The sequence below is a fragment of the Haliotis cracherodii genome, unplaced genomic scaffold (genome assembly GCF_022045235.1).
Source record: "Haliotis cracherodii isolate W230 unplaced genomic scaffold, xgHalCrac1.p SCAF_4, whole genome shotgun sequence".
Lineage (NCBI taxonomy): Eukaryota > Metazoa > Mollusca > Gastropoda > Lepetellida > Haliotidae > Haliotis > Haliotis cracherodii.
Window position 1 is genome coordinate 40,043,830 of NW_027266297.1, and position 21,783 is coordinate 40,065,612.

The window sequence follows — 21,783 nt, forward strand, 5'->3', positions numbered from 1 at the left end:
CACATGCACGTATTTACTCCTCAGTTAGAGTGACTCGTTTTTGATGACTTCTGAACTTCTGAAATATAGACGCTGTATAATGTCCTTTCTATTTTTAGATGTCATTTTTCAATAAATCGTGAATGAAAACAGAAGTAATTTAAATGGGTGTTCTGTTATTTTCACTGAAAATAGTTATTTAACTTGATGTATATGAGATGAGACTATCAAAGTAAGCGTACAACTGAAACAAATGAATGTTACTTCGTGACCCACGAAGGCGTTTCTTTCTAGAGGTCTGCATATTGATGAGCTTGTTGGGAGTTACGTACCTTTGAACACTGACGTCACGTAATGGAGGAAAGTGGGAAGTAGGTGGGTTTGGTCGCAAAATGTGTTTATGTTGTGATTTAAAAAGGGTTATGTTCCTTGAGATTTATGGAATAGAAAATTGAGAAAGATAACATGTTGGCTAAAAGGGCAGGAACATGCAGTTTACTTCATCGTTGAAAATACGGAAAATCAGAGATTGACAGATGATAATTTTGTAAAATAACTTGCCTAATCACAACGGTTCCAGAAAGGTGTGAGTTTTGTTATAATTATAGTTTCTTACTCACCATCACATGTTGTCTCGTATATATTTAGTAATCATCATGGGATTTCACACAAACTTATAATAATAAAATTGCAATTAATGGACAGAGCTTTGTATTTATTTAACATGTAGATCCAGTAATCCTGTTGATCCCCAATCCACTGTGCAGGCCCATTGGTGATTGACTGTTCATCTTCAGCCAAATGAATCTGTTCTCTGAGAAGACTGTCTGTCCTTGCACTTGTTGTTTACCTAAAATAATTGTTGTTCCTTGTGGATGAACAAGGGATATACAACTTAGTACAATGAATGCAACGTTTCGGTTTTGATACTAACACCGTAATGAAGTAAGTTATGAACAGCAATGTGAGCACATCACTAAATTGTTCATTATATATTATGATATATTCCCATTAACACATATATAGTAATCCTTCTCATCTTAATTCTGGTTTCCAATCAAATTGTCCATACCAATCACTGTATCGTTTTTCTATCATGCCTTCCTAATACTATTCATTCTATATGTAGAACTACATCAATCAGGCATTATACTTTAACCTTATCTGTTGTGTAAACATCAATCTATCATCATTAAATCTTGAACAAACATCACTTATCCACATGAATATAAACTTCCAGGGCTTGCAATACGAAGTGCCACCGTGACCATGACACACATAAAATAGGAAATGGTATGCTTGAATTTTGTGGCCAGTGCCTCGTGTCTTGTCAAAATTAACTGTAATGAAAGAGTTTTGGTTATTAGTTGCATGTTCCACAATCGCTAAACAACTTCCTGCATTATTAGGCGATTTCGGTTGACTGTATCTACATGATCTAAGATACGTTTGACAAAATCTTCAATATTGGTCAAAGTTTTAATGGAAGATCATGAATATTACGTAGGCCTTGGGTTTAAATGTATCGCGTCTTTTCGTATTTTGACGGAATATTATGTAGGTCTTGTAGTTCAAACAGAAGTGTTTATTCACTGATTCGCGATCTGATACATCATGTACATGTCACGATATTTTATCTGTGGTGCGTAAGCCATCCTTTTCATAGGATGGCCAAATACCCGGCACATTAATGATTTACAACTGGCAGTGGCAAGTATGGCACAATGGAGGAAAATATTTACGTTTTCACTCCTCATTTTCACTTTTAGTTAGTGTTTGGTGTAACATTTACTGAAGCATACATTTAACATTTATAGGTAAGAATCGATACTTTTTAATTAGTATGTGATTGTGATCATTACTTGTAACGAGAAGTGAAAACTTGCAATCTACGGATGCATACTCGTGCGTATCATCCCACTACTATGTTGAACACAGTTGGTCTTTGTACACATTGTGATGCTTTAGCTATTGGGCAGTTTGGCAAGGACTATAGTTCTGGGTGCCGTTGTACAAAGCGATCTTAGCGCTAAGGTGATCGTAACTCCCATACCTTAACATACACTTACAACAGTCATAGCGCTAAGGTTGTTTTGTACAACGGCACCCTGGTGCCAATTTGTATCACTGTTGTTTAAGAATGAGCTTGCCATATCCACCCAGTGGGAAGCTCTCCTTCTGATATTGCTTGTGCTGAGCACTGTCAGGCTTATTTCGTGTTACGAGGTTATGAAATGTTGGTTACTTGTGGTCCTGATTTATTTCTTAGACTTAACTTAGATAATTTGAGATCGCAAGAATCACAGGAATGGATCCAGGGGTTTGTGTTGGTTTACCGAAATGGAGATACAGAGGATGCAACAAAACTGGCCCTCCAAAACCCACAATAGCCCACAGGGTGAATGGTTTATCATGTTTATTGGTCCAGGAATGATACCAATATTAATAAAAGGTGGCGCTGTGGGGTAGCCTAGTGTTCAAAGCGTTCGCTCGTCACACTGTAAGCCCGGGTTCGATTTCCCACATGGGTACAATGTGTGAGGCCCATTTCTGGTGTCCCCAGCCGTGATATTGCTGGAATATTGCTAAAAGCGGCATGAAACCCAACTCACTCACTATGAACATGATGAACAGGATGAATAAATGGTACTACTACCTGCAATGGCAAGTAGATGTGTGAAGAGGCTATCAGCTTAATACAGTAAACTACGGTTATACCGAACCCAAAGGGAACACTGATGTTAGTTCGTTATGAACATAGTTTCTTACATGTATAAGCATATGTACAGCAAGTGGCCAGGGCCAAAAAATAATTTGTTATATTGGTCAGTTCGTTATAAGCGTGTTCGTTATAAATGTAGTTTAGTGTATTGGGTAGTCACTTACTGTGCCCACTTCAAATAATATCGGGCTTCTTGCCAATACATCTGACCATAGGCCAAATGACCGGAGAGTGTAAGTCAATTGTACACTGACATCCCTCACAACAAATATCTCATTTTATTCTTTTTAATTTTCACGTGATCAGACAATGTTGTGGTCCTTACTTTTGTCTTCCAAAGTTTGGTCCGTGGGATAACGGTAGAGTAGTTAAGGGTTCGTTCGTCAAGCCAAAGATCAGAATTCTATTCCCTACATGGATACAATGTGTGAAGCCATTTCTTGTGTCCCCTGCCATGATATTGTTGAATATTGCAAAAAGCAGCGTAAAACCGTACTCACTCACTCACTCTTTGAAAGTGTGTACCATATTGACTGTGATCATGGTGAGATATGCAGAATTTGCTGAAAAATTAACTGGAGAATATGTGATGTAGCCTGTTTTTGGCATTGTGTTGTTTTAGCTGGCAGTCAAATGACACTGACAAGAAAGTACAGGAGAGGAGATTAATTCCAGTTAAGTATAATTTTATATTCATGTTCACAGCAACGTTTCATCAATTTGTTTTCAGATTGAACACTACCCAATAAGAATTACATTTGTGACACACCGGAAACAATTTAGCAGCTGGAATCATGGCATCATATGGCAGAGGATCGTTTGATGGGTTCTCCGGTTACCAAGGCGGAAGCTCTGGAGGGTACCAGGGAAGGGGAGGTAACTTTGTCAGGATTGATTTTTGTTGTTGTTTAATGCCACACTGAGCAATATGTCAGCTATACAATCATAACATTACTAAAAACCAATTCCAGGTTTAAGGCCAAAGTTGATGTGTGTTTGTTTGCTGGTTAATGCTAATGCTCAGCAATATTCCAGTTATAGGATGGCAGCCTTTAAATAATCGAATATGGATGAGACAATCCAGTGATTGACATCATACACATCACTCCACACAGTGTATTTGCATAGAATGATATGCCATCAACCATGTCACCATTTTGTCGGCTATTATGACAAGCATAGGTTGCAAGAAGTGTCCAAATAACTGCCTGCCCGCTGCTGGCGACTTTTCTGTTGGGCTGGATTAAATTTGCCTCCACCTGCCAGACTGTCTGGCAGATAATTTTTAAGACTACTTACGTAATAGCACAGATTTAATTGGTTCCCATTATTAGGTTTGCATTGAGCTGATTGTCGGATAAATGAGTGTCAGAATTATCAAGACTTGATTGTATATTCTTATCTTATGATACACCGGAAGTTTCAGGACAAACAACAACTTTTGACACCTGATAATGTCTTGAACCTTTCATGGTATCAGATCGGTTCATTTTCTAGGACATTGACTGATTGTCATCCAAAACAACGTGAAGATCGTTTTCAAATTTGGTAATCAAAGGGAAGATTGTACGCTCAAGAGTTGGTACAATCTTTGAAATGTCCTATTGCCATTTGTATCCATCCAAATCACTGTGGATTTGAGCTTAAACAGTACACCAACAGGGGTTTATCCAGACCTGCTCAGTGGCCGATATTAGGTCCCAAGTTCTGAATAAATAAACTTGGTTTAACAAATATCCTATTCATGTAATCATAGTTATAACTGATGTTATGGCTTTGTGAATGTAACTGTATAGCACTGGTTACAAGACCAATAAAGAGGAAAAGGCTTCAATGCTTAGTTTTACATGTATATTACAATTAGGGCTGGCAATGAAGATCGATAATAGGAAATATCAAAGATGGGAAAAAATATTAAAGATTATCGATATGAAAATTGTGTATCGATAATATCTTACATAAACTATTGTGATGTAATAAAGTTTAGTTTTACCAAAACAAATCTGTTATTGTCAAGAATGTCAATTTCTCAAAATGGAAAGTAACTGTTTTTCTTATGTCTCAAATGTCCACAAAGTAATCCATGCATAAACATGATAAATGTGCCAGTGGAGTGAAATATGTTGATTCCTTTCAGAATTTCATTTGCATATTTTCTCAAAGTTACTTCTCCGATATTTATTGATAATTGATCAATATTTGGTTAACGATTATCAATCTCTATGATCTGTATCGATAACCAGCCATAATAATACCTCAGAATTTAGGTAGAGAAGAACTTTTAAGAAATCCCAATTTGCCTGCCAAGATGCAGTATTTGCCTGCCAAGATGCAGCATGTGCCTGCCAAGATGCAGTATGTGCCTGCCAAGATGCAGTATGTGCCTGCCAAGATGCAGCATGTGCCTGCCAAGATGCAGCATGTGCCTGCCAAGATGCAGCATGTGCCTGCCAAGATGCAGCATGTGCCTGCCAGGATGCAGTATGTGCCTGCCAAGATGCAGTATGTGCCTGTCAAGATGCAGCATGTGCATGCCAAGATGCAGTATGTGCATGCCAAGATGCAGTATGTGCCATGATCCTTTCTTCAACAGCTGGAATATTGCTGACAGAGGAAACAACATTCAGTCACTCATTCACATTCGGATTAATCACGAGACCCTTTTTATTGTAAATTGTCCAATTTCAGGATAAGAGCTGATATTTACAATGATTTAAGGTCTGTTTGTCATGGGCTCACCTAACTCACTCATGCTTTATTCTTCTCTCTTTGTACAGCTGATGGAGCCAGTGACCATACTAGACTTGCTCAGAGTGTTGGTAACAATATTCAGAAAATTACACAAAATGGTAAGTAAAGAGTTGTGAACATGATGTAATACAACAAGCCATAACCTAAATAACTCATTTACCGTATATCCCTGTGTATAACATGGTATAAGGCGAGTGTTTCGTACCAAGAATAAAGAGGTATGTACTAAAACATTCTGAAAATGCATATTCAAATTTTTGAAATATTATAGCTGAGGTTGGTAGATTGGTAATGCCACAATATTTTTGCAGATCATTTATCTGTAACAATTATCATCTTTTCTTGTTAAAATTCAGTTGCCCAGATTCAGAGGTTTGTTGCCCAGATTGGAACAAGGGACGACTCAGATGACATCAGGAACAGAGTGTGAGTGTCACCAACCAGTAAGGCCCCCATAAAAGTATTATGCGTCTTTTGGTTGGCCTAAAATGTTGAGAAGAAGTGACTTTTCAACCATTTGTTTTACAAACCTTTTACATGATACACTACCCCGAACGGTACAATCTTTTATATCTGGGGGGGGAAACTAAGTTTTCTATGGTATTGAATCCTTTTCACAGCATTTCTTAAAAGTTCAGTCGAATGATGTCTGAACTCCACTCGACAATCCCAAAAGGTCTTATGTCACGTATATAATCTTCCCCCTCAACATACACACGATATGCATCAGTTTGAACTTTCGTTTTGGAGAATGGAGGTTAGAGTTACTTGTTCTTGATTAAAATTGGGGACCAGAAACGAAATACTTAGTTGAGGGGCCTAACGCTCAGTTCTGATCATTGGATTTATCCAGCTCACATCCCTTTCTTCACTATAACTGATCAGTACCTATACTACTGAATGTGAAGACAAGCTAGGCCATGTTCATTTTTCTTTATTGCTGGTATTCAGTTTAAATGAAGTTGTTATGTGATTTGTTAGAATTGTTGCTGACTTGGTTGATTCATGTCATCGTATCCCAAGTGCGTGGATCGATGCTCATGATGTCAGTCACTAGATTGTCTGGTCCAGACAATTGTGCTACAAGTCATTGTGACTGAAGCCATGTACCATAACCAATGGTAAGTGTTGTTCCTGGCTGTTTGCAGGCATCAGACGACCCACTACACCAACCAGCTGGCCAAGGAGACCAACACCCATCTGCAGGAACTGGCTCATCTACCTGCCCCAAGCAACCCATCAGAACAGGTCAGCTCCTAGTGTACCAAGTCTATGCTCTTGTAATCAGAGAGCGTCCATCGCTCTGTCATCCAATACTGTAAGCAGTAGGTTAATGTAGTAATGGGTGGGGACAGGGTCAGAACAGGTCAGCTCCTAGTGTACCGTGAAGATCCGGGTTCGAATAGGTCTTCAGCCACCCATCTTGCTATAAAAGGCGACTATGTTTGTCATAAGAGGCGACTAACGGGATCGGCTGGTCGTGCTCGCAGACTTGGTGGATGCATGTCATTGTATCCCAATTGCGTCCAGGCTCGATTATTAACAGATTGTCATCATATGGCAGGAATATTTCTGAATGGCATTAAACAAAGAAACAAACATCAACCAAGGCTTTTAACCAAATGCCTTGAATTGGCGTTTTGAAATTATTTTTGCCATATTGATGCTTTATTTCTGAATGTGGCATTAAACAACATACAAACAAATTTCAGAGACAGTTTAAGATGCAAAAGGAGCGTCTGACGGAGGAGTTCAGCAATGCACTGAAGAACTTCCAGACTGCCCAGCGCACGGCCGCGGAGAAGGAAAAGGCCAGCATGGCACGGGCGCGTGCACATTCCGGAACAGCAGCCATGAAGGTGGGTGCATCTATGAAGGCTTCGGCTGCATGATGAGGCACAGTGACTGGTTAATGATGTGTGCTTCTCACGCACTTGCTAGAAATAATACAACTTTGATCAGTGTGTTTTAATGGAGAAAATATTTAATTTGATTTGCATTTAGGGGTGGATGATATTTCATATTTCTTAATTTTCAGTCTCCATTTGATGACTTCCCATCACCAACAGAGGATCAGAGTATGGCCCCCGGGTAGGTGACTATATCTCAGATGAAAGACACTCGTAAACTCTGTTGACAAAAGGAGCTGTAAGCTTGCTGATGCAGCATTAAGTAGTTACATCACTCACTCAAGTATTGTGTCTCTTGCATTGGTATCTATGGTGAGGGATCAAACACTGATATCTGCAGTGAGGGATCAAACACTGATATCTTTGGTGAGGGATCAAACATTGGTATCTTTGGTGAGGGATCAAACACTGGTATCTTTGGTGAGGGATCAAACACTGGTATCTTTGGTGAGGGATCAAACACTGGTATCTTTGGTGAGGGATCAAACACTGGTATCTTTGGTGAGGGATCAAACACTGGTATCTTTGAGAAGGGATCAAACACTAGTATCTTTGTTGAGGGACCAAACAGTGGTATCAGCAGTGAGGGATCAAACACTGGTATCTTTGCTGAGGGATCAAACACTGGTATCTGCGGTGAGGGATCAAACACTGGTATCTGTAGTGAGGGATCAAACTTTGGTATCTGCGGTGATGGATCAAACACTGGTATCTTTGGTGAGGGATCAAACACTGGTATCTTTGGTGAGGGATCAAATACTTGTATCTTTGACCAAGGATCAAACACTGGTATCTGTGGTGAGGGATCAAGTACTGGTATCTTTGGTGAGGGATCAAACACTGGTATCTTTGGTGAGGGATCAAACACTGGTATCTTTGGTGAGGGATCAAACACTGGTATCTTTGGTGAGGGATCAAATACTGGTATCTTTGGTCCAGGATCAAACACATGCTTATGTTTGAGTCACATTTAATGTTCATGACCTGACTGACTGTAATGTGTTGATTTCCAGCTTCTCTCAAACCAAAGCTGTGCTGCAGATGGAGCAGGATGTGGATCTGGATCTGCTTAGGGAGAGGGAGGATGCCATCAAGAAACTAGAGGTCAGCAACAATTTTTGATACTTAATGAATAAGGTAGGGGTGGTCAGGTAGCCTAGTGGTTAAAGCGCACGATTGTCACGCAGAAGACCCGGGTTCGATTCCCGACATGGGTACAATGTGTGAAGCCCATTTCTGGTGTCCCCCGCAGTGATATTGCTGGAAAATTGCTAAAAGTGACGTAAAACCACACTCACTCACTCATGAATAAAGGTAGGAAGTGCCTGGCGCTATAGTTTAAGTCACCGCCATCCGTTGTGCAGAGTTACGTCCCTTAATGAACCAGGAATACAAACCCCAGATTCAACATGATTTTATTTCTAGGTTGTCGGCAATATACACTTGCTGATGGGTATCACGAAAGTGGAAATTCTCTAAAATCTGTTTTCTTCCTTCATCAAGCTCAGCTATTACTAAGATACTGGTCAAAGTGGCATTACATCAAATCCACTGTTCAGGCACTATAACCTGAGACCTGACTAGATTCCGTGCCTTTGCCATGGAAGTTACACGTCTATGACCGTCTGTACTTAGGGCTCACTTCCCACATTATGTTGAAATGGCGAAATATACCTGAAATGTAGAAAATACTGACAAGAGCATAAAATAACATTCACTTACACATGCCTTTGATAAATAGTAAGTTGAAGCCCATGTCTTGGTCATTGCTCATGTGTACACTGATGTCACTAAGCAGGGGCTTGGTTGTAATCATAATAAGAACATTTCTACATCAACTGAAATGAAATCCCTGCTACAATCTTTGTGACTGCTCATGTTACTTTCTGACTCCAACCTTTGTACTTTCCAGCACGACATCATGGATGTAAATCAGATCTTCAAAGACCTGGGCATGTTGGTACACGAACAAGGAGAGGTTCTGGGTAGGTACCTGTCCGGAGATTCAATCCCTGGCTGCATGGTATAAAAAGATGTTAAAATATGGTACTTCTTGTTACCCTTCTTGGCACGTAGCATTAAGGGGTTTAAACAAGGACTGGTCAGCTCAGTCAGTATACTGTGTCCGAGTGGGGTAATCTTCTCAAACATGGCATGGTATCTCAGTGGGCTAGCACTATGAGACCCTCTAGCCCGGACTAGAACAAGCAGCCACACACACAGTTTCATGCACGTCAGTATGTAAGTGCAATCATCTTGAACGTGACGTTAAACCCCATTTCAGGCAGTGGGGTTGCCTAGTGGTTAAAATGTTTGCTCGTCACGTCGAAGGCCCGGGATCGATTCCCTACGTGGTTACAATGTGTGAATCCCATATCTGGTGCCCCCATCCATGGTATTTCTGAAATATTGCTAACAGAGGCATAAAACCGTACTCACTCACTAAACCCCATTTCACGTCACCAGTTTGGGTCTGCTGGAGCAGGGCTATGGAACACAACCTTCCGTCTCCAACATGCAGTCCATTCACATGAAAAACTACTTTGAAGTTTAAAACCTCTTCCCACTGTTTCAAGGTCAAGCTGTTGCAGTTAAATTAAATACGATCTTTTACTCTGATACGATATCTCTCTAGATGAATATCTGAAGTCTCCTCCATAGAAAATGGTGTCACATCCACCCTAAGCAAGCTTTACAACCCATTCTACATGAAGGTTATGTTGGTTCTTGAGCCAATCAGTCAAAAACGGCTTCATTTACTTATAATCTAACACAGGACACAAATATTCCTTCAATATTACTCCCAGAAACAAGAGTGTACAAAATATCCACCATATTAAAATGTTACCTTTATTATTTACATTTGGAACTGGCTATTTAACTTATTGTTCAAGATATTATGCTGAGCTGAATTTTTTGTCCACTCATACTAAGGATTTAAGAGCCTTGACCATGTTGACACTGATTAGCTAATCCGAAAAAATTCCTGATTCTTGTGGTATAAAGTGTCTGTTAACAACCTAACTGAAATTTAGTGCTGAAGACAATTTTCTTTATGTGCTATGGTTTTCTTCTTGCAGACAGCATAGAAGCCAACATTGAGCAGACCCAGATCCATGTCGAGGAGGGTACACAACAGCTGGCTAAAGCCTCCACGTACCAGGTGAGTACGCTGCTTCACCACACAGAGGAAAGGGGGGCTACACTTGGTCCTTGTTGTATGAGTCAGGTGGTCAGACTAGGGCTGGGACAGGCAACTCAGGTACTGGGGTCGGGTGGGTACTGAGTAGGACCCAGGTACCCACAAGACTACCCGGACCCATCGTTAGTTACGTGATGTATTGTCTAATATATAAAATATTGAGAACTACATGGTTACCCCGGTGTATTACAAGTCACTAATGTTCGCATTTCTTTCTGACTATGCACGCATTCCTTTTGACTTTCAAATGTTTGAATAAGGATAAAGCTTCAGTCAACTTCAGTGTATGCATGACCAGATCGTTTTGTATATGTGTATCTAAATACATTTTGCCAGGGCTATGGTCAAACTATTCCCAATCGTAGGGGAGGGTAATAGGGAGTTTGGTACCTGAGTAGTAGATCTGGACTGTCCCAGCCCTAGGTCCGTTTATGTTTTGCATGGCTAATTGTGTGTTGTCATACTCTGGTTACTGTACCTTGTGCCACAACATGAGTGTCATATTGTTTGTGCCCCTGCACATTCCCTTGGGGGATGGAAACGTCTCCTTCACATGACAAGTGTAGAGTTTTTATGTATCACATCACAGGTATTGTATTGCGACCGTGTTAACATTAGAGCACTGTTGTTTAGAAAACTACCCTACTGTCAGTGTGCATCGCCCAAACTCTATGTATAACTATGTATTTACATGTATTACAATGGAGAAATCATGTCAGAAAAGTACTTGTTATTACTATTAGTACCCCACCTTGTCGTAAAATGTGGATTGTGTGAACTTGTTTGAAACTACAAATGATTTCATGGTTCCATTACACAAAGCGATCGTTTGGCAACGATAGTCATAAGTCTATGTTAAAGTATGGGAGTTATAACCGCCTTAGCCCTATGATAGCTTTGTGGCACCCATGGGCGGATACAGCTTTTTTGAAAAGGGGGGGTGCTAAACTTGTCGCAGATCGTTCAGAGCTACGATACCTATCGTAACTCTGACAGAGAACTCATTTGCATTAGAGATTGAAAAAGTGGGATGTTTCCCAATGACGTCACGGGGATTTCCCAGCTACGGAATTCAAGATTTTTTTTAGAAATAAAAATGCCCCCCCTCTGTATCCGCCCATGGAACCGTTCCCAGCCCCACTATGATATATAGCATGAATACCTCCAAGGGTAACAATCTTCAAGATCCCTTGAATTACATGTTAAACAACATTCCCAAGCAGTTCCCATGTTGCAGTAAACACTTGATTGCTTGGCTATTAAGCTGGTGACCATCTAGCCTGTTTGTACCATGGATGTTGTCTGTACGCTGCTAGTTTAGACTAGCTTTCCACCAGAACTTAATGGAAATAAGTCAGGAAGCCTGGGTTTGTTGGCAGTTTGTCAAAGGGAACTTTAGTGCACACTGTAATTTTTGCCAGCGCTCAGAAGAACCCTATTAGGTTTTTCAGATTGTATTAGCACTCCTGCTAAAGATTTAGAAGTCTCAGAACAGCTGGCACTAGTTAAAACAGTAATGATTATTTTGTTACAGAAAGTTCACGTACCCTTCTCACCTGGAATATCCTCCCAAACCAATCATTTAGCCATATTATTCCAAGTTCTGCATGACGCTTGTAGAATCACTAGTCCCCTGTAGCTGGATAAACTTGAAAGGGCAATGGGGTAGCCTTGAGGTTAAAGCATTCGCTCATCACATTGAAGACCCAGGTTCGATTGCCCACATGGGTACAATGTGTTAAGTCCATTTCTTGTGTGCCCCTGCCATGATATTGCTGGAATATTGCCAAGTATGGCGTAAAAACTCACTCACTCACTCACGATGTTGCTGGCACACTGTAGCCCCATGTTGCTGGTACACTGTAGAACCACTAGTCCCATGTTGCTGGTACACTGTAGAACCACTAGTCCCATGTTGCTGGTACACTGTAGAACTACTAGCCCCATGTTGCTGGTACACTGTAGAACCACTAGCCCCATGTTGCTGGTACACTGTAGAACCACTAGTCCCATGTTGCTGGTACACTGTAGAACTACTAGCCCCATGTTGCTGGTACACTGTAGAACCACTAGCCCCATGTTGCTGGTACACTGTAGAACCACTAGCCCCATGTTGCTGGTACACTGTAGAACCACTAGTCCCATGTTGCTGGTACACTGTAGAACCACTAGCCCCATGTTGCTGGTACACTGTAGAACCACTAGCCCCATGTTGCTGGTACACTGTAGAACCACTAGCCCCATGTTGCTGGTACACTGTAGAACCACTAGCCCCATGTTGCTGGTACACTGTAGAACCACTAGTCCCATGTTGCTGGTACACTGTAGAACCACTAGCCCCATGTTGCTGGTACACTGTAGAACCACTACTGCACTAGCCCCATGTTGCTGGTACACTGTAGAACCACTAGTCCCATGTTGCTGGTACACTGTAGAACCACTAGCCCCATGTTGCTGGTACACTGTAGAACCACTAGCCCCATGTTGCTGGTACACTATAGAACCACTAGCCCCATGTTGCTGGTACACTGTAGAACCACTAGCCCCATGTTGCTGGTACACTGTAGAACCACTAGTCCCATGTTGCTGGTACACTGTAGAACCACTAGTCCCATGTTGCTGGTACACTGTAGAACCACTAGTCCCATGTTGCTGGTACACTGTAGAACCACTAGCCCCATGTTGCTGGTACACTGTAGAACCACTAGCCCCATGATGCTGGTACACTGTAGTCCCATGTTGCTGGTGCACTGTAGTCCCATGTTGCTGGTACACTTTAGTCCCATGTTGCTGGTACACTGTAGTCCCATGTTGCTGGTACACTTTAGTCCCATGTTGCTGGTACACTATAGTTTGGATGTTTGATGTTTAGTTTCACAATCACATTTCTGTTTGTTTCAGTCCAAAGCTCGAAGAAAAAAGTGCTGTATTGCTGTTATTGTTGTTTTGGTATTAGTTGTTGTCACTATTATCATCGCCGTATCTGTCACCAATACCTAAATAATATGAAATCTGTGCAGGTAAGCTCCATTGCATGTCTTATTGGTTCTGTTAAGTGGTAGTGCTGCAACAAAGTGCATGTTTGTGTCACATTTATTTATTTCAAGACAATATCTGTCAGTCGATCAACAAGTTGTCTGGTCTTCCTATTCAGCTGATTAATTAACCGAATTAATATAATATAATCATCTAAACCAAATTGGTTACTGTTATCACTCTGTATCATTTTGGACCTTTTTCCTGACACACTGTGATAAAACTGATAATGCTGTTTCTGAAATGGCTCTGGCCATTCTCACTCGCTGCATAATGTAAGCTGCTGACCGGGGATATTGCTTGATAATTGAATCATTGATATCTGATATATTTTAACTGTCATGTTCAATGGAATGTATATTATATTGCAAAATAATTCACACTTGTTTGCACCTATTTTTGTTCTGAATTATTAAAACAAAACTGTAAGAGCCTTGAAATGTATCATAATTTATTCTTCAAATATTTTTCAGAGAAAATCAAGACGGAAAACCTGTATAATCGTTATCATCCTCGCCATAGTGATTACCATCCTGGCCCTCATCATCTGGGGTGCCTCTAGGAACTGATGACATCTGTCAATCAAGCTGTCAACCACCAAAAATTAGCCCCACCCACCTGAGGTGTTGTTTAAGCAGTTGCCATGGTAACCTGTGGACATGCATTTACTCCACTGAGCACAGATGACCTACTTACCCACATCTACCGCAGCATTGTGTAGGCTTTGTGACCTTGGTGACCTCCCCTTGTGACCTTGGTAACATTTGCCTTGTTAAGGACAGAACATGATTACGTGACTGGAGATGTGATCTAGCTGTCATTTGACAATTAACTGTCATTCTTGTTTTATCTACAAATGACAATTGCATATGGTCATGCTGTTAATCCATTCCAAAGTCTCTTCAGTAGAATATCGTTGTAACCAGTAACGTTACCTTTCATATCAGAGGTTTTCTCATTAAGTTGTAAATATGTTACATAATTCAGCTACTAAAAATCTTCCTTTATGATGGTGAAAAAGGACTCTCACTGAGCTAGAATGTAGGCAATAATGTGTCATACAAATGCTTTTTAACTAAGAGGTTCCGGTTTACAACTCAATATCACCTGTAGGTGTCTTGTACAATATTTATCAAATCTATCGAAGAATGATTATTAATAATTGTCACATGTAAGTGTCTTGTACAGCGTTAGAAATTGGCACTAGTCCTATAGTCCTTACCAAACTGCCCTATAGTAAAGGTATCCTAAGGACTAGTAGAAATTTGCCCATTTTAAGGGTTTTGCTATATGTTATCATTATAAGGACTAGTGGACAAAAACTGTTAGTTTCTAACCCTGTTGTACAATTCTTATCAAATCTATCAAAGAATGTTTATTAATAATTGTCACATGTAAGTATCTTGTACAATTCTTTTGAAATCAATTGAAGAATGTTTATTAGGAATTGTCACATGTAAGAGTCTTGTACAATTCATAAGAAATCAATTGAAGAATGTTTATTAGGAATTGTCACATGAATACCAATTCTCCCCATCTGGAATTCAGGGCAGGTCCTTCTTCCAGAAAGTGAATTCATACCACAAACCCCCTCATATCTTTCCAGAATAATTCACAGAAATCCACAGAATATTGTATGCTGGTACTCATTGGAAAACGTCTTGTCTCCCTCGTGTGATATTGCTGAAAATGGAAACACAAATTTATGTTGTGAATAGGTCCCCAGTAGGTTGTGCTTGTCATAACTGAAGAAGTGAACAGCGGGGATTACGGGTTAGAATCGCTTCCCAGCAACCTATGCTGGTCACAAGAAGAAACGAAATGGATTGGGTGGTCAGACACGGTGATTTGGTCGATAGCATATCATCCTGCCCCAATAGCATAGTTCATTGTTTACACAATCAATTACAGTCTGGTCAAGACTTGATTATTTGTAGGCTGCCATATATTGCTGGAATATTGCTGAATGCAGCATCACAAACCAATAGGTGACTGAATGGGTCAGATAGTCAGATGGTCAGGTTCGGTGAATTCAATCACAGCTTTTGGCTCATATTATCGATCACTTGGTTGTTTAACCTACACACATTTAGTTTCGGGAGGCCAAGATATTTCTGGGTTATTGCTGCCTGCAACATTAAGCAACAAACATATTTTGTGACAATGGTTTGCTTTCTGGAGGAAGGTCCTGTTCCTAGGTCGCCCTCAATGGTTTTGTCATCTTGTAATTTAGCATGCAAGTGCTTTGTTGAGAAACAGGAGTACTGGCACAATAATGTGAATCTGTGTTTCTGTAGGATATTAACATGCAGTTTTTGTAGATGAAACTACCAGTTTAGAAGATAGTCCTTCAACTATTGAAAGATAAACTGCGTGAACTTGGGACAAAATATTTAAAAATATTACCCCTAAAATGTTCACCAATGTGACAGAATTGTCGGTAAAGATGGACTAGTGAATAGCTGACTGTATCCCAGCTGTGAATGTATAGACAGTGTCTGCCTGTGATAGTTTTTTATGCATTTACATTTCAAAGTTGACATGAAAATATTGTTTATTTCTCTAAAAAGTAAATTTATTTATTTATATATTATGAGTTTAGTGCAATCATTAAGTCTGGTACATTATTTCAATGTCAAGACAACAATTATATTTTGTGTGTGTCTTTTTTAATTTGAAAGTAGCACGACAATGAGACCTTTAGCTAATAAAGAGTTTGTGTATCCGATACATTCAGTGGGAATAATGACTGAGTGGCTTGGCATAACTTGAAGGGACCAAATGTTTGATACTAACTTTTACAGAATATTTTTAGAAATTGAGCCAAGGTCACTCAGTATACAGGGACTTGAATACATCATGACCATATTTCCTAACAAAACATGTAATTGTGCTTGCTAATGGTATAACTGTTGTCAACAATGATTTTGCAAAATAAAGTTATACCAAATAAAATGATGAGGCAATCGCCCACAGATCACAGTAGGTCATCTTTCTACCCAGTGTTCAATGTATTCTTGGCAGGAAGTATTTTCTATATTGTTTTTATGTTTTACCATTATTTGGTTGAGCGCTGAAAGAATACAAGTTCGAGAATGCCTGACACAGTTACTAGTGGACAGCAAGCACCTGCTCCTTGACAGGTCCAGTTAATGTATATTTCTCTTATACATAACAGGAACCACTAGCATAACGTTATCAGAGTGCTGCCACTGTTTTGTTTCCTGTGCTGTAGCATAGACGAGCAATAGTTGTAGCACTGAGATCGATTTGTGCAAGTGGGTCCAAAATTGCTAGAACCACGCTCACGACTACAACAAATAACACACTATTTTGAAGATGGGTTATGAACAAAGTGTTTGGTTGATTCTTTTTCCACATTCACAAGTTTGAAAATCTCATTACACGCTCACCTTCCCCATGTTAAAACTGCAGGTTGTGAATGTTTCTTTTTTTTGATAGACAATTAAGCAAGTGACTGGCTTTTGATAGTAAATAAGCAAAAAGAGACATTTAGTTCTATTCCAATGTGGGAAAGACAATATTCAGAGAATGCACATCACTTTACTAAATCATTGTGAAAATCTATAGTTATGAGTTATGTCCCATTGCATGGTCAAGATGACCAGATTGACTCACCTGTGCAAAGGTGTTTAGGTTATAGGGCACTGGTTTGTGTATGTAGAAGAGCTCAGAAGGTGTGTTTACCTGTTGGTGTATTAGACTGTTTTGGTTGTATTATAAAGTTTCTGTATTATGCAATATCCAATATATACCACTTTTATATTATGTTTTTACCAAATGCTGAATTTGTCTGCTCTCACCTGTTACAAGTTCACTTTAGTTTCCTCTTGTTTCAAGTGCTACCTTTCTTTTGGTTATGTCGCATTCAGTGGTCTGTACCTGTGTATATTCTTTAAAAGCTGCAGTTTGTGTGTATATTCCTTAAAAGCTGCAGTTTGTGTGTATATTCCTTAAAAGTTGCAGTTTGTATATGATAGAGTACTTTAACTGTTAATCGCTAAACCGTCTTCTGGTGTGTCATATTATTGAGGCCAGACCAATTTTTTTCCGTTTTTTAGTTTTCCCTTATGTTTATGAAAGTACATAGAAATGAAAAATGTGGTTTGATTGAAATGACCTTATTTTAACCCTGCTGGTTAATATTTAAAGTTACTGTTGATCATTCTTGTAAGACAAGTACCTTATAATTTACAGACATGTCCTCATAAATATTCTGTATTCTGATGTTCTTAATGGAACCTTTTCAAATCTAATCTCTGTAATTGTCCTTCAGTGAATATAGACAAGTATGTTTTGGACTCTGGTCATCTCTGCATGTTGGACATAAGGGACTGGTCAGTTTATTATAAAAGATTGGAGGGTGTCGACAAAGACCAATCCTATAATAACTTTGTCCCTGAGATACCGTATTCGACGCAATAAGCGCCCCGCTCTAATAAGCGCCCACGGCGATATTTGCTAATATATTGGCTAGTGAACAATACCTATTAGCACCCCTTCTGATTGATCAGTATACACAACACTTATTTAGTTGCGTATAATATGGATTCGTGTGTTATATGCACCCTTAATTATGGGCTATTAAATTCAGGAAAAATGTATCTCTCGTATATAAACATTTCAGGCTGTCAGCATAAACCACAAAATTTATCTTTCAACTGTTTTTTTTCCACCAAAATAATATTCTAATAAGAGCCCCCTATTTCTAATTTTGAGAGTGCTCTCGGCGCTTATTACGTCGAATGCGGTAATCATAAAATGTTAAATAGACTTGGTCTGGCCTTATGACAGTACAATGTCTGATACTGCTTGTGTTAATCTCTGGACAGGGTCACGCACACCACACATCTGCTTCTGTATACCTGTTGTTTTGTTTTTGTTTCATTACTATACACTAGAAACTTTCTGATCATTTGTATGAAGAATTTGTTGAGGTAGGTGTTGCACAATGCTTTGACACGATGTAAATATTGTTATGGTTCCCTTAGAGATCCCCAATGGGTCTGTTTATTGTGCAGTGACTTCTGTGTATATTCTGTACAGTAGGATACAGGGATTTGTATAGTAATGGTGTAGCATTGTCCATGTTGTTTATACATAATGAATTAATAATTAAATTATTGGCAATGTCATCTCACCTTTCTTTGAATTTTCCGCACACACCATTGTTTCAAAAGCAGGGTTGGAAATTATTTGTTATTTTCACCAGTTTGCAAAAACGATAAGTTACTGAGTTGCCATCTATTAGTAAAAGCACTTTTCCCAAGGAAATGACGCTAGTCTTTCCTGAATTTTACTACATGTAGTTTTGGACTAGCGGACTTATGTTAATTTCGAACCCTGCTTTATAGGTTTTAAGTCTTTAAAAACAAACAATCAAAAGTAAATACTTGCATGAATTGATTAGATTGTATACTTCTTAATTACCACGAAGAACAATATGTCATTACTGGTGCATCTGACTTCTTACATTTAGATTTGCATAATACATACAAAAATCTAATTTTTCATGTAGAGGATAATTTGGGTGTCACCAGCATTAATTAATGATAAACCTTGCTGTGCTAAGATTTGTAACATTGATTCCTCTTATATCAGTACGGCTGAAGGAGTACAGAAGACATACAAATAATTATAGTGACACAAGAGTAGCGACATATCCTACATTATTCATGGTTTCTGCCGAATCTTGATCACTGCCTTCTGAAGATCTCAAATTACAGATAATTCAATAGGATTTTGATGCTCACAGAGACTTGAAGCTATGTTATCAAGGTTTAACTGAATACCTATTGCTGCGAAGTTTCAAGATTTGTGAAATTGCTTGAGGCTGTCAAATTACAAGTAATAGGTGTATGGTTTGGGGTTATAACAGAAACACCTCATAATGCTAAAATCTTAAAATAATAACTCAGTATATGCCTCATACATTGTTTTTTTAAGTATAGTGGTTTGATTTTGTATGATGTATATTTGTTATTTCCTGACTGGAATTCAAATACCCTTCCCATGTTGCATCATTGTACAGTCCATTTAAATTTGTTTCAGATATCGGATAAAAGGTTCATTATCATTGCACAGACATATTACATCTACTAGAATTTATCAATTCTTTTAGAACAGTGTCATGTTTGAAAATGAAAAACATTCAACTGATCTAGAATACAACTATCAATTCTCAGAAATAGGTAATTTTACTACTGACAGAAATGAGAATGGATGATTCGATTAAATATTCATATTTAACTGGATTGAGCTTATTCCTAACGTAGTTAGTCGGAGCTAACCGTGTATTGGTGAGATTTCTATATTAGTGTAGGAATTTGGACTTATCCCAGTGTATTCGGTATGACATTCAGAGAGCTAACTATCTGCCTCGGTGTGCCTCTGCTTCCATGTGTCAACATTGTGCCAGAAATGCCACTTGTCCACTTCACTAAAGAGGTGCACTCCTGTTCTCTCAAACTTGCAGATTGAAAGGTTCATGGATAGATCATACTTGGGACTTAACGCTAGGGCCAAGCAGGAATACAAAGCGATGCATTAGTGTTTTGATTCGGTTGTTGTTTTATGCCGCGCTCTGCAATATTCCAGCTATATGACAGCAGTCTGCAAATAATCTTGACCAAACAATCCAGTGATTGAAATCCTGAGCATGAATCCATGCAATTGGGATACAATAACATGAATCAACCATGTCAGATAGCTTGACTGCCTGATCCCGTTCCAGGCACAGGCGGAACCAGAAGGGGTCCTGGTGGTCTGGCCCCCCTCCTGTTTTTGAAATTCAAATGTAGTATGTTGTAGGCAATAAAATTATCTAACATAGGAGTGTGATATTTTGGACTCCCCCCCCCCCCTTTTAAAAATGATGGATCAAACCTTGCAGCTACCCCTGCAACTTGTCTTTGGAGTAAGGATGCACTAGGTTCAATCATTGAGGACATCCCTTTATGTTTGTGGTTGTGGGTTCGTATGAATCCACATCCACCCTCTATCACCATACCTGCATCACATCAGGCTGACACTCCATGATTTAGCTGTTCAAACTCACTCACACTTTGTCCAAGCACATTTGCTAGATTATCATAGATGTCTTGTCAAGTCCTTCTACAATTGATCTTGTTCCAGTAATCCTAACAATCTCCCGTCAACTGGAGGGGCAAGTCGTCTTAGGCACCACAATTCACCAGAGGCAATTTGCCCAAAACCTATCATCTTTGATTCAAATCTTGGTTCACCCCGATTATGTTTGCAGGTTTGTAAGCACCAAACCCATGCTCGTGAGTTTCAGCAAAGTGGGAAACATCTGAGATCTACCTCACTTCAGGCCTGCCACCCACATCAAACTGACATGTCATGATATAACTGGAATACTGTTCAACTCAGTGTGAAACCCAACTCACTCACTTTCTCCAGTCATGGTCAGTGACTAGTTCTTCGGCATCTTTGAGGCAACAGGAGTCCCTGTCCCTGTGTGACACATGTATGTCTTCCTTGTATTCTGTGGGTATTTCTCTCGACACACCATTCTCACTGTGAATATCTATGTCTGCAAGTCATCATTGTCAGTTTCTGTATCTGTCAATGTTAGAAATATGTAAATAAATGTCACTAAATGTACCAAGTTGTTTGTTATTTTTAGATTATGAAAGTTAGATCTTAAGGGGCTAAAACAAGGACTGGTCGGCTCGGAGTCAGTATACCGTGTCTGAATGGGGTATTCATGTTAAACTGCAGCATGGTATCTCAGTGTGCTAGCACTATAAATCGGCATCAGTCCGGACTAGTTGGTTGGTTGGTTTGTTGTTTAACGCCGCACTCAGCAATATTCCAGCTATATGGCCTGAATACAGAATATCTAATTATGATATGAATCCAAGTTGACTACGTATTACCAGAGTTCATGTAGTGTTTGTTTCATGCATGTTTGTTCGTTGTTTAACGCCACGCTCAGAAATACTCCAGCTGTATAACCGTGGTCTGTAAATAATCGAGTCTAGACCAGACCATCCAGTGATTTCGAATCATGAGCATCGATCCAAGCAATTGGGATACGATGACATGCATCAACCAAGTCACCAAGCCTGACCACCCGATCCCGTTAGGCGCCTTACCACAAGCATGGGTTGCTGAAGACCTTTTCTACCCCGGATCTT

General features: G+C 39.5%; 1 protein-coding gene across 2 annotated transcripts; it reads left to right on the forward strand.

Annotated features, from left to right (window-relative positions):
- The first annotated feature begins 318 nt into the window (after positions 1 to 318).
- Positions 319 to 14,160, forward strand: LOC139478217 (syntaxin-7-like). Of its 2 annotated transcripts, none has more exons than XM_071260608.1 (12): positions 319 to 354; positions 3,432 to 3,577; positions 5,479 to 5,550; positions 5,809 to 5,878; positions 6,601 to 6,700; positions 7,165 to 7,311; positions 7,491 to 7,543; positions 8,376 to 8,466; positions 9,275 to 9,347; positions 10,443 to 10,525; positions 13,466 to 13,584; positions 14,074 to 14,160. In XM_071260608.1, the coding sequence occupies exons 2-11, from the start codon at positions 3,496 to 3,498 to the stop codon at positions 13,562 to 13,564; spliced, it is 870 nt and encodes a 289-aa protein (XP_071116709.1). In that variant the 5' UTR covers positions 319 to 354; positions 3,432 to 3,495; the 3' UTR covers positions 13,565 to 13,584; positions 14,074 to 14,160. The 2 variants fall into 2 exon arrangements, with proteins under 2 accessions (XP_071116709.1, XP_071116710.1); XM_071260609.1 differs by having other exon boundaries at positions 329 to 350.
- Positions 14,161 to 21,783: the final 7,623 nt, after the last annotated feature.